We start from the raw sequence: 14,621 nt of genomic DNA on the forward strand, positions 1-14,621 counted from the left end.
CGATCTCGGCAGCGAGATCGGTGGCTCCCACTGTGGTCGCCAGATTGTTCGCGGGGAAAAATCGTGTCTTTCTTTGTAATTGATTCCATTGTCATCTTAAATAACAGCTTTTTTTAGTTACAAAGATCCGGTCTTTTTATAAGATCCGGTTACAACGAAAATCAAATAAAAAGAAATGAAAATTACAACTCTTCTCTTTCTTGTCGAACAAATCACGAGCTCCTGTTTTACGGTCTCTCGCTTTGTGGGTTCTTTGCCTGCGCCGGGGTTTATCCGTGGACCACCGCGAGATCTAGATCTGGTCGGATCTACGCAGTACGACGGGTATTATTTCACGAAGGAAATAATAGCCGGGGGGGATTGGTTCACCAAGGAAACAATCGCCCAAATCTCGGGATCAAAGGCCAAGCTTTGATCCGGAGTATGCCTGCGTAGATCTGAGATCCGGTTCTCTCGAACTCTTGCCTTATTTGGTGTTGACGATCGCCGAGCACCAGATCTGGATGAGCAAATCCTCGAAGTCCTAAAGCTTGAATCTTTTTTAGATCTGAGTCTTCAATCCAGCAGGGCTTCTCCTCCAAAAAATCCAACCTTTGAAAATGAACCAAGGGGGGCCTATTTATAGGCTACCCTCACTGTGCCCGGGCACAGATCTGGCCGGCCACCTAGCCACCTATAGGTGTTGGCCGAGCCACCCTGAGGTGGCTCGGCCTTGGCCGAGCCACCCTAGGGTGGTTCGGTTCGGGCCGAGTTCCCCCAGGTGCGCTGGTTTTGTCGTTTTCCGTTGTTCTGACGCTCGTGTTTGGATACGTCGCCCGATGGTTCGTCGGTTTGTGCCGAGCTGTGCTAAGGGACCGATAAGCAATTTTATACGCCTACAGCTACATATTCTGTAATCTCTCTACGCATGCCGCTCCACCAAAAATGTCTCTTCAGATCCTTGTACATCTTCGTTGTGCCTGGATACACTGTATACCTGGTACGATGCGCTTCGTCGAATAAATCCTTCTTCAGCTGAGCATTAGCTGGTATTACTAATCGGCCCTTCATCCGAAGTCCTCCATCTGCTCCAACGGTCCAATCAGCATCTGGCTCTTTGGAAATCTCTCCCTTTCGGGCTTGAATCCAAGAGTCGTCCAACTGAGCTCTGACCACTCTATCACTCCAAGATGGCTGTACGGATAAAGCTCCCAAAAATGCGATGCTCCCGCCAATCTCCGGTCTAAAGTCGAACTGGCTAGGTGCGTGGAGATCTCGATATAACGAGCATCTCAAAGCTGCAATCCTGTGACGACGCTTCCTACTCAATGCGTCTGCTACGACATTCGCCCTCCCCGGGTGATACTGAATCGTGAACTCATAATCCTTAATGAACTCAACCCATTGTCGCTGTCTCCGATTTAGTTCCTTTTGAGAGAAGAGGTACTTCAAGCTCTGATGATCTGTGAATAGCTCAAACTGTACCCCATACAGGTAGTGTCTCCATGTCTTCAATGCAAAGACTACTGCTGCTAGCTCCAAGTCATGTGTGAGATAGTTCTGTTCATGCGTTCTCAACTGACACAAAATGTATGCTACTACCCTCTGGGTCTGCATCAAAACACCTCCTAGACCCGCTAACGACGCATCTGTGTAGACTACGAAGGTCTTATTACTGCTAGGAATGGTCAAAACTAGCACTGTAGTCAACTTAGTCTTTAAAGTCTCAAAGGTCTCCTGACACTCCGTGCTCCAAACAAAAGGTACACCCTTTTTCGTAAGGCGTGTAAGTGGTGTAACTATTTTTGAGAAGTCCTGAATGAACTTCCTGTAATAGCCAGCCAAACCCAAAAAACTACGGATCTCGGTAACTGTCGTCGGTGGCTCCCAATCAAGTATTGCCGTAATCTTAGCTGGATCCACTGCAATGCCTTCTCTGCTGATGACGTGGCCTAAAAATCTGACATCGGATAGCCAAAACTCGCACTTGCTGAATTTGGCATATAGCTGGTGCTCCCGCAAAGTCTGCAATGCTAATTGAAGGTGCTGCTCGTGATCTGCCTCCGACCCCGAATAGATTAGAATGTCGTCGATGAATACTATCACGAACTGGTCCAAGTATGGACGGAAAACCCGATTCATCAAATTCATGAATACCGCAGGTGCATTGGTTAGCCCAAATGGCATGACAAGAAATTCGAAGGACCCATAACGAGTTAGAAAGGCGGTCTTGGAAATATCCATCTTCCGAATCCGCAACTGATGATAGCCAGAACGAAGATCAATCTTCGAGAAGTGTTGCGCTCCCTGTAGCTGGTCGAATAAGTCATCAATCCTCAGTAATGGATACCTGTTCCGGATAGTGACCTTGTTCAACTCCCGATAATCTATACAAAGACGCATACTGCCGTCTTTCTTCTTCACGAAAAGGATTGGCGCCCCCCATGGAGAATGATCCGGCGAATAAAACCCTAAGACAACAACTCGTCCAGCTGAATCTGTAGCTTCCTCATCTCAGCAGGTGCCATACGATAGGGAGCTCGAGATATCGGTGATGTGCCTGGCTGCAACTCGATGCAGAACTCAACCTCTCTCCATACGATAGGGAGCTCGAGATATCGGTGATGTGCCTGGCTGCAACTCGATGCAGAACTCAACCTCTCTCACAGGAGGTAGCCCCGGTATGTCCTGAAAGACATCCTGAAAATCTGAGACAACTCTAGTCTCGCACAAATCAGCACTCCGACTCTCAACATCACCTCCTCGATATAGGCTAGAAATGACTCTGCAAACTGGTTGCCCTGTGAGTTCGCTACGATCAACTCAGACCCATCGAACGCTCGCAAACTGACTGTTTTCGCAAAACAGTCAATGCTAACATGGTAGGATGATAACCAATCCATACCAAGAATGACGTCGAAATCCGACATCCGCAAGACGATCAAATCTATGATAAACTCGGACTCATCTAAGCTGATGACACATCTCCTACAGACGTTCTTTAATAGGGATACCTCCCTTAAGGGAGTAGAGACGGACAACGAAACATCTAAAGGATGTGCGACTAACTGGAACCTATCCATGAAGGCATGAGATATAAAAGAATGGGAAGCTCCGGATTCGAACAGGATCCGAGCTGGAAAAGAGTTTATTAAGAAAGTACCTTCTACTATAGCTCCGCTCGCACCGTGATCACGCGGTACGACTGCATAGACTCTGCCAGTGGCTGGCGACTACTGAACTAACGATGGTGGAATATACGTGACTATCTGTCCCTCGGGAATCTCCTGAATCGGGCGAATCTGGCCTACAGGCCCCTCAATCCTAGGAACAGCTGGCGGTGCCTCAATCCTCTGCTGCGGCTGTTGGCCGTAACCGCGACCCTGCTGATGCTGATCCTGACCACGGTTCTGCTACTGACTGTGTCCTCGATTCTGTTGCTGGCCCTGACCTCTGCCCTGCTGGCCTCCTGTTGGCGCACTACGATAGTCCTTGGCCTTATGCACGATCTTGTTGCAGTTATAGCATGCATACTGAATCTTGCGCTACGGTGGTGCTCTCGAATCATGTTGTGCTCCCTTCTTGAACTTGCCCTGTTGATGGTGATGAAAGTCCTTACCCCGCTGCTGGGGTCCTCCTAGTCCGGCAAAAGGTTTCTTGCCCTTACCCTTATCATTCTGCTGTCCAGACTTGTTGTTGCCCTCTTTGTTCTTCTGGAACATCGCAGTCTCTGTCTCTTGCGATATAGCTGCATCTGCGACCTCTCGGACTGAACGGAATCTTCTGGAAACTAGGTAACGGCGAAGACTTGGGCGAAGTCCCATAAGAAACATCTGCGCCTGGCGCTCTCCTGACTGCCACATGCCCGTGAAACGTAGAAGACTCATAAATCGGCTCTCATAGTCAGCCACAAACATATCTCCCTGCTCTAGCGTTGACAACTCTAGCTCTTTCCCGGCTCGTGCCGCAGAAGAGATGTACTGCTCGTCGAAGAAATACATGAAATCCTCCCAAGTGAGGGCCATCCGATGATCCGGGGTGAACTGAAGCCTATACCATCCTCCTGCATCACCCTTCAGGCTAAAAGTTGTCAGCCTCTGCTTCTGCACCGAGTCGACGTTAAGTAAATCTAAAAGTATTTCCCACATATTTCCTCCATTTATAGGTTGTAACTGAATCCGATGTGCCCTCAAATTTTTGTGCTCCCAACTTCTAATATCTTCCTCAATCTTACCGAGCCAAGCTTCCTATTCTACGACTCTATTAATAGCTGGATGTGGCGATGGTGAGACCTTCGGTATTACCTCTTCAATAGGTACGGCTGGTACAACTGGTGGTGGAACTTCAGAGAGTAAAATTTGGCTTGTTACTCGCTCCTCGAGTGTTGCTAGTCTTTGCTTCTGTAATTGGTATTACCAAGTCGATCAGATACTTTGGAGCCTATTGCGGTTCGGGCTCTACTTGCCCAGGTCTCCGGGTATAAGCTTTACCTCGACCACGTCCTCGTTCCAATGTTTATAATACCAAGAGGAGAGCTTATTTGACATAGTAAGTGAGATCCCAATCATAAATAACATAACATATACCAATAGGAAAAATCGTATCACTTATCATTCAAGTAAATACTTTTCAATCAAAGTATGATAGTCATAAAAAAAAAAATTTGTAATTTTTGAGATATACGTATATATCGTCCTCACTCATTCTAGAAATTCCTAGCGGAAGATCCGGTCTTTTTATAAGATCCGGTTACAATGAAAATCAAAGAAAAATAAACAAAGATTACAACTTTCTCCTTTTCTGTCGAACGAATCGCAAGCTCCTGTTTTGCGGTCGCTCGCTTTGTGGGTTCTTTGCCTGCGTCGGGGTTTATCCGTGGACCACCGTCCTAAGAAACTCTATACTAGCTCCACGACTCGACACAGGATGATCCTAAGGATACTGGAACTAGAGCTCTGATACCAACTGTGACACCCCTGGGTTCACACAAGGCTGCAGTCCAAGATGAAATCAGATATGTCAAACATGCCATGCACCCACACTGTGTATAAACATGTTTCACCAATCACATTAATATCCTCTAGTAGAACCAAATAGAAGTGCAGGTACAAACAGGTAAAATAAAGGGAATAAATATAATAGACATGATATAGAAGAGATATCTCATAAATGAAAAGAATCATGTCTCAACTATAATACATCTGATATCTGAATAATAAAAATGTCTCAACATGAATCAACTAAAAATCATACTAAGGCACACTGCCTTTACAATATGAATATGAAACTCTAATGTCTGGATAAAACTCAAAACTACAGTGGAGTCTCTACAAATAAAAATACGCGACGGTGACTATGCCAGAACTCCGTCACCCTACGGCTCTCCGAAACTCCGAACTACCTGAAAAGGTATTTAAAAAAATAACAACAAGAGCGTCAGAGCGCTACAGCAAGATTACCTCCATCCGCCCCCAGGGAAATGGCTACTAGATGGAGTGAATGCTCTATCTATTAAGCATAGTCTACCTAGATTTATTTTCCCCGTATCTAAGTAGGATTAACATTTAGAAACCTACAACACGAGACGTAATACGTCGAATGAAATAATCCAAACAAGAAAACCCTCATGTATATACCATAAGTCTCAAATTGTAGATATCTAAACATTAATACTGAACTAAGAAAAGACAATCTAATGAAACCAATAATTAGAAATCCATAACACGAGACTGGTACGTCGAGCGAAATAATCCAAACAAGAAAACCCTCATGTATATACCATAAGTCTCAAATTGTGAATCTCTAATCATTGATCCCAACTAAGAAGTAAAAAAGACAGTAAAAGAAATAAGATATCAACACATCGTATTTATAATATCTTCCACTATCACTGGGGAGATAGAATAAAATACCAATACATAATTTTGTATACTTTCAAAAGTAACGTATCTCAGTTATATAGTTCAATGATAGGTCGTATTCATAATCGGCATCTGTCATACTTAGGCTATCAAGTAATTATCTAAGTGTAACAGACTACCCTGTAGGTATCCTGAACTGTGTACACGGCTCATTAGTCTCATCGCGATCTCGATGCATAACATGAGTACGGGACGGACTACCAAATAGGCATCCTAGAAATACAGCTCACGATCATCATCGTACCCTAGTGCGGGATGGACGGCTATATCAAGTCTCCTAAAATCCGACTCAATGGTCTGTACATGTGGAATATCGACGCACTACTGTTGGGAACATGGTTGATATTACAATATCTCTTGTATTTTGATGATAACAAATTATTGTTTATCTAACATATTTTACTGCAGATTCAAGATATACATCTCAAAGCAACAATCAAGATATTAAGGCTATATCAAAAACAAGATTTCAAAGATCAAAAGATGAAGTTAATCAAGTCACTTCGCGCTTCAAGAAGAAAATATACTTTACAAGAGTGATGTAATTTTGTCTTTTCTTTTAGAATCTTTGTACAAGCCTTGATCACACACACAACACACACTACTCACTTAGAAGATCATAGAAAATATTCTAAGTATAATCCTAAGTATAATCCTAAGTATAATCAACGAATGAATAACATTTTAAACTATTGAAAATATGTATAACATAGTTTCTGGCCGACCAATGAAATGTCTGGTCGACCAGATATATGAACCAGAAACAGAGATTCAGAAAAATCTCTGTCTGGTCGACCAGATATGTACCTGGTCGACCAGAGGCTCTAGACTCGGACATACAAGTTCCAGGAAGTCTGTCTGGTCGACCAGGCCTCAATCTGGTCGACCATACAGTCTTTCTAACTGTCATTTTCTTTCAAATAACATGAACGTTTTATGAACGTTTTGGCAGTTATTTTTGAAATATTTTGAACTAAACTTGTGCCTATAAATAGGTGTTAAGTTCTGAAGAAAAACAACAAGATTCCTTTCCATAAACTTGAGTTTTTCTTGAGTTCTTAACTCCATTTTTGAAGAGAAAAACTGAGTGTTATTTTCAGTTTTGTTCTTGATTAAAACTCCATTACTCTAGAACAAAAACCATTCCTATAGCCTATTGTAAGTCACTCACATCTACACATCAAGGCTTATAGGAAGAGAAAGAGTTGTACCATTCTGTTTCAGTTTGATAATCTCTTGAAAGAAGAGATTGTTGTGGCATTGGCAATTGAAGATTGTCAAGGTTGTACTGTTTGCTTGCGGGTTGCAAGTGCTTGCGGTTTTGCAAGTGGAAATAGTGGAGAAATCTCAAGCGAGGCTTGGGGACTGGATGTAGGTCTGGAGGACCGAACCAGTATAAATCCTTGTGTTTGCGTATACAATTTTCTGTGATTGTCTACACATTGGTTTGATCTTTCTTACTCTTTGTGATATTATTTTATTGAAATTTAAAGTTTCCGCATTAGATTTCATAAACACTATTCAACCCCCACCCCCTTCTAGTGTTTGAGTGTCATTGCAGCGATCCTACAACTACCTCATGTAGTACTGAATTGAGCTCATCAACGATATCCACCTCATGTAAACCTTTGTATCTCTGGTATGTCGACACACTATCCTATATAGTACTGAGCTGTGCTCGTCAACGACATTCACCTCATGTATAAACCGCGTATATCTGGTATGTCAACGCACTATCTCATATAGTACTGAGCTGTGCTCATCAACGACATCCAACATATATATGAACTATATCTAATTCAATATGATCAAATCAAAATCCATCATAATCCCATTGGGATTCTTAAATATCTAATATAATATATTCATGACTATACGTATAATATCAAGCGGCTCAAAACTCCGCGAACGCACCTCAAAACGACGCAACACAGCTCCACAAAACGAGCAGGAAAAACAGACGTGACATCTGTTAGTAAAACAAGCATATCTTTCTCTAGGAAAACTATGTTTACAAATGGTTTTCTGTTTTGAAAACTAGTTTCACACATCTTTCAAATGACATAAGTTTGGTTCAGTTTGGAGTTTATTTGTTATCCCAAATCTCCAGTTAAACATTATATATGTGCAGCCGTTTTTCTGCAGGACATGTTGTTAGTAAATATAACATATCTTTCTCTATACAAACTCTTTTTAAGAATAGTTTTCTATTTTAGAAACTAGATACATATATCTTTCATATAAAACTGGACTTTGTTTGCTATCTTAAACTCTCAATTAAAGATTATATAAGTGCTGCAGTTTTCTGCAGAAAAACATATATATAGTACATCACTTAAATTTCTCATATATGAATAAAATTATGAAAAAACCCTAATGATCATGATCATGATACTATCATAAACAGCAAGAAAAAATTATTAATCTAGCATTTGTTTTAAGGTTTACTATCAAATATCTGACTTTTAACACCTCAGGTTAAGATTAAAGCATAAACACATATTCAACATCATATTAATCATCTAAACTAGTTATTTAACTATGGGGATAGGTTTGGATGAAGATAATCTTGCCTTAATATCATGTGCAAGCCTCTGAAATAAACATCAAGCAATCCATGAGCACAAACCACCCGTTCTCCCTCGTCACACGTCGATGATCTCGCTCTTTTGTCGATATTTGCTTCACAAAGCTCTCAAAACTCATAAGAATAAGATCTAGGATTTTTGAGGGGAGATGGTGGTTGCTAAGGTTCATAGATATGATAAAAGAAGGGAATTTTCATGAAAAACACAGGTATTTATAGAGGCAAACCCGAAACAAACCTGTTTGACCCGAACCAGGAAACCTAGTCTGACTGGGAAAACAACCTTCGGTATTTTAGCAATAACGTTCGCGTCCGACCTCAGAATGAGGTGATATAGGATTTGTTGGAAAGATGTTGAAAAGTCCTACAACTTTGGTATTTTGAGTTTTTCCAGATTCGAAGTGCATCGTTGTGTAAAATCTATAAACTCTTAACTGGTCATTTTTCCCAGATTTTTTTCTCGTGCATATTTTGTGCATTTGTACTCATATATTCATATATATACGTATCGGATTGATCTCAAATCAATTTCTAGCATACTAAAATATCAATCAACATTATTTATCATAATATAACATATTTATTATTATATCTCACAACATTCAGTATTACGGGGTTTTACAAGTCTCTACTCCAAGATGAATAGACTACATCCAATTCAAAAGTGTTCATATAATGAAGCTTACTTTACGGTTCATTATAATTAGAATTATATATGTAATACTAATCTAGATACTAAGACTTACTAATTTTAGTTGCTTTGATTTTATGGTCAAAAGGTTGACATTCTCTAGATTTGTGCAAATCCCATCAACATTCATATTATTTCCAATGTCAAAAATCTATTATATTTGCAGACTGATTGATAACATGGACCGGTATTTAATCAATTTTACTTCAAACGTAAGCAAATGGTTACAACAAAGTCCAGACTTAGCTTAATTGTGCCGCAAACTGAGGATGGATGCCCAGAAATATTCAAATCTGCCTTACTTTAAGTTATAGATAACAACTAGGCAATAAAATCCCATGAACTGAAATTACTCTTGAATAACAAGAGATGAAGAAGAAAACCAAACTCTATTGATTTAAAAAGATTTATGTTCGCTATAGAAAGAATAGGGGAAGAAAAGGAGAAATTTTTAAGAGATATTGACAAGGTTACGAACATACAAGTTATATGATTTCCAATATTTAGCAAATTAAATAAAAAAGTATTGGCATACTCACAAATTGCACATTTATAAACAAACTGCGATGAGCTCATCTTTCTAGTTTGCTGAGTATAGCCTCCAATGGTGGTAACTCGTTCACAATTTGTTGCCAATCAGGCATTCCCTAAAAGTAGTAGCATCAAGAAAGAATTTACATATCACAAAATATATTCCCTTATTGCGTGAAATAGGATTTTTTTTTCCTGTTCTTTATTTTGATATAAGCATGAAGAAATGGTTATTGAATGTTTCACTATAAAACCATATTTATGCAGCAAAAACTATTCTGCGGCTCAAGAACAAAGTTAATCATATAAGAATGTGCAAGTTTCTTATCAAAATATGCTTGCTGAACTTACCTTCCCTGATCTTCGAACACGAATATAAGAATGTGCAAGTTTCTTATCAAAATATGCTTGCTGAACTTACCTTCCCTGATCTTCGAACACGACCATCTAACCGCAATATTATGTATACATCTTATGCTTGCTGAACTTACCTTCCCTGATCTTCGAACACGACCATCTAACCGCAATATTATGTATACATCTTCACCAGGATTAACACCTTCAGACTTTTACTGATTACGTATCCAACTAGAAACAAACGAAATTCAGATAAATTCATTCCATACTCAAAGCAAATAAACGTAAAAATTGAATAGGCATTTTTTGAGTTCTGAGATCTCAGAGTTAGAGGAGGAGCTTGGAATCTCCGCGAGTTCGATGAGGGATTCGAATTCAACTGCTCAGTTCGAGATGCGGACCAAGAGGCGGAGTGCCAGAACGTTTTGCGAGCTCCGGTGAGGGGATCGTCGTCGCCGGCCATGAATGGAGTGGGCTGAAGCTAGGGTTTTGATGATTTGGGGGCAATTTAGGGCATGAGAATCGGATTCGAGCTTTTTGGGGGGAGAGAGAATTTGGTGTTGCTGAGGACGCGCTCGAAGGATTCAGAGTATAAACAATAAAAAGCTTAACAACCAATACGTAGACATAACAACCAATCTCTAACATATAGTACAAAAGCAAGCTAACCTGTACAAGTTAGTAGCTCCTTCGCTGGCGGGGACACCTTCTCTCCCTCGTTTATTTCTGCCTCAAGGGCCTTGTCAACAGCAGATGCCTCTGGTGGAGGTAATTCTCCTGGCGGAGCATCTTCACTCTCCTTGTGGATATCAGAAAACAATGGTTGTGGAGAGGCCCTCCCTGTTGGAGGGGCCTCGCTCTCCTTATTAGCTTCATCACATAATAATGATTTATTGACATCCCCATCGTACTGTACATCAATGCCACCCACGGTGCCTGGAGTGTCTGATTCAAAAAATAAACACAAATGAGCTTAGGTACTTCATTGTCAAAAAAAACATAGCATCAGTTACATAACCTTAAAACTAACCAAGATACTTAACAATCAATCTCCAACCTTGGCAATAAATCCCTGACCTTAACATTAGATACGTAAAGTTAACAATACATTCTTAACCTTAACAATAAATCCCTAACCTTAACAATAAATCCCTAACCTTAACATTAGATCAGTAAAGTTAACAATACATTCTTAACCTTAACAATAAATCCATATACTTATCAATCAATTTTTAACTATAACACGCAAACGTAATTGCAAGCCACATCTAACCTGTACAAGTTTGCGGCTCCATCAATGGGCTGGACACCAATCCTGTAGGGCTCTTATCCTTGTATACAGAGAGGGTTCCGGATCGTGCTTCGCTTAGTTCCTCTCTCAGTCTTCTATTTTGAGCAGACAGCTTAGCCACCTTCACAGAAAGAGCACTTATCTTTACACGGTCTGCAGCAATCATACCCTTGAATTTATTCTCGTTCTCGCGGCGTAATGATTCGTTCATTGCCGCGATGCTCTTCCAGTAGATAACTTGCTGAGGCCAATCCATTTGCTCAACTGCATCATTTGGCTGCTCGGCGTCTTCATCAATATCCTGTGGCATCACATATGCAACGGACAGGTAGAGTACTATTAAAAGGATTAATTAATTCAAAAACAAATAAAATCCACGATTGCTAAGTTCTTACAAGTGCATCAATTGGGATGTCGTCATCTTCTTCTCTCCTCTTCTTCTTGTGAAGAAGGTCTATTGGGCCACGAGCCCTGCCGGCGTCTACTGCAGCCGGACCCTTAATCCTCCTCTTCTCTCTCTCTCTCCTCTTCTCTTTCTCTATCCCCTGCTCCTTCCCCCAAAAACCTCCCTCGATTCTTTGAAGTTGTCCATGTTGCTGTGGAAGCTTTATCGTAGCTTTGCTTGCTTTCGCAACAACAGTGGCCAATCTCAAAGAACCAGCAACGTGCCCAAGTCTCACCCAATTTGTCAGGGGAGGCCTCACCGTACAACCAAGTGCTGGCTTCTTGATGCCGGTGAGTTCATAATACCACAACTGCACATTAGAGATATAAAAACTTAACAAACACCTTCATCCGTAACAATTAATAAAGTAACCCTAACAATAAAAACGTAACCTTAACAACCAAACCGTAATATTAACAACCAAACCGTAACCTTGACAACGAAACTGTAACATTAACAACTAAACCCTAACCTTCACAATCAGTAAAAAACATGATTACTTACACAAACTAGAGGGGTACACCCTTGCAGATATAATGTCGTCTTCCCTGGCTCAGGACCCTTCAGTGCCCTCTCTATCGCGTCAGATGTCTCACTGAATATATAGGTCCCCCAAGCAGTGTTGTTGACCTGTTCGATGCTGTCGACGTACTTGAATAAATGCCTAGGAACGCCGGAAACACTGCTTGGACACCAAATCATGCTCAGCTGATAGAGGATCTGTAGCAGGACAAAGTCCTTCACATCTCGGCGATCAGAAGATAGTACCAGCTTCAAGAGCAGGTCCTCCACATTGCGTCTGGTGGGGCCTCCTTTGGGGGGAGCTATACTGCTGGAACCCCCCGCCTCGGGTTTGTCAAAGAACCTGGACCAAATCCTATTTTTCCTGTCCCGATTGTGGTCAACATGAAGCCCCTCATTGGAGAACCATGTATGCTCCATTACCCACTCAAGGTTGAATGAGCATGGGATCTCTTCTCCATCATTCCTATCGGTGAAGACGAATTTTTTGCTCTTCTTGTCCCACTGACTCAAAATGTGCTCAAAGGTGGGAAGATCGACGCCAGGTGGGCCAAATTGGACGTAGTGTCTGAATACACTATCTTCGTAGGCCGCAAAATGCCTTGGCCCCATACGCGTCACCAAATTCTGCATGAAGTCGTGATAGGCACCGAAGCTGGCGGTGGGCCGCAACGTAATAGCTGGCTTTGCCCTTTTTCTACAAAACAAAAACACAAGACGAGAGCATTTTTGAGTATAATCAGTAAACATAACAGCTATGCTGTAAACTTTGCGGGTAAACCAACAACCTTAACAGCAACCACATAACCTTAACAACAAAAACCTAACCTTAACAACCAAAGCCTAACCTCAACAACTAAACAACAACCTTAACAATAAAGGCAGTAACCAACAACCTTAACAACAACCCCACAACCTTATCAACCAAAACCTAACCTTAACAACCAAAGCCTAACCTCTACAAATAAACAACAACCTCAGCAATAAAAGCATAGACCTTGCATGTTAACAGTAACCTCAACAGCTAACAGACACCGTAATTTTGGACCTTCCCACCAGACTAAGAGCATTATCAATCAAACCGTAACCTTAACAACATAAAACTTGCGGTAAAAATTACCTTTTGGGTGCTGCCACGTGCTTCTCTTCTTCTCCTCTCTGTAGACCAAGGAGCGCTCTAGTGGCATCGTTGGACGCGCCGGTGGTGCCGGTGCTGCCCTCTAGACCTTCGCGTGGGCCTACACTTAAATTTTGAGGCGGGCTTCTGGGATGAGAATGGCTGGTTGCGATGTCCTCTAGAACATCACCAATCGCAGCCCGAGCTTCAGATTCAGCCCGCACTGCAGTTGTCTGGGCTCTTTCTGAGATTTCGAACCGCTGGGCGTAATCGCTTTCGCTGTGGTCGGCATTGAGGTTGGCTTTGGGGGTTGAATCGCCGGCCATTTTGATCCCTTTGCTTTGATTCGGTTTGAGTTGGGGTCGGTTGATTTAGGGCTAGGGTTTTGAATTGGGTTTCTGGAGTCGGTTTGCTTGCAGAAGAGAGAGATGACAGGGTACGGACGAGGAGGTAACTCATAACGGGGAATTTTAAACGTAAGGGTATTTTGGGCATTTCGAGCGGGGTTTAAACGGCGTTACGCCTGGGGATTGGTTTTGGGGGCTGGAAGAAAATCGGGGGCGGTTTTGGGGGTAAAAGGAACGTTGAAAAGGTCTTGGGGGGGCAGAGCATGTTTTGGGTTGTTTTGGGGGCTGGAAACAATTTTCCCTATAAAATATGGTATCTTATACTCTTTTATGCTTAACAAGTTAGTCACCCATAAACAAAATGCATCCTCCTTTGACATACATATCTCTAAAGAGTCACAAGGACTTCTTTAAAGCCTAGAAAACAAAATAATACATGGTCACTTTTTTTCCTCTCATTTCCCCTTTTGGATTTTCATCATCGACCAATACAAAATGACTTACGGAGCGACGTTCTTAACTATAAAGTTTATTATAGTTTGACTAAAAGCACTTAAATACCTCATAGTTTCCTCTAATTTGCACTAATATAGTATCACTTGTTTTTTGTAGCACTTATATGGCTTAATGTTTTTAAAAGTTGCACTTTAATACTCTCTGCTGTGCAGTCACGAGAATTTTCCCTAGAGTTATCTCATGTGGCACTCGCAAGATAATTTTATACATTTTCAGCCCTTAATGTTTGTCGAATTTGTTGTAAACATACTTTAATTTTATTTTAAACCTACTCTAATTATAATTTAAAGTGAAATTATAATAGGTTTAAGAATAAA

The 14,621-nt window shown here is 41.4% G+C and overlaps 1 protein-coding gene across 3 annotated transcripts in view; it reads right to left on the minus strand.

The window, feature by feature from the left end:
• Positions 1–14,073, minus strand: part of LOC109843250 — a 42,950-nt gene extending 28,877 nt beyond the window's left edge. The window contains exons 1-8 of one of the 3 annotated variants that reach the window (XR_002247592.1): positions 13,445–14,073; positions 12,307–13,021; positions 11,753–12,112; positions 11,340–11,658; positions 10,736–11,011; positions 10,243–10,297; positions 10,131–10,172; positions 9,718–9,825 (exon numbers count right to left, since the gene is read on the minus strand). Coding sequence is in view for 1 of the 3 variants with exons in the window: in XM_020412180.1 (XP_020267769.1) it covers positions 10,239–10,297; positions 10,736–11,011; positions 11,340–11,658; positions 11,753–12,112; positions 12,307–13,021; positions 13,445–13,767 (2,052 nt within the window). In the remaining 2 variants the exon portion in view is untranslated. Of the gene's footprint in view, positions 1–9,603; positions 9,826–10,130; positions 10,173–10,200; positions 10,682–10,735; positions 11,012–11,339; positions 11,659–11,752; positions 12,113–12,306; positions 13,022–13,444 lie in introns of those variants that run through there. The other 2 variants (XM_020412180.1, XR_002247593.1) reach the window with 2 other exon arrangements.

Source organism: Asparagus officinalis, chromosome 5 (assembly GCF_001876935.1).
Source record: "Asparagus officinalis chromosome 5, Aspof.V1, whole genome shotgun sequence".
NCBI classification, from domain to species: domain Eukaryota; kingdom Viridiplantae; phylum Streptophyta; class Magnoliopsida; order Asparagales; family Asparagaceae; genus Asparagus; species Asparagus officinalis.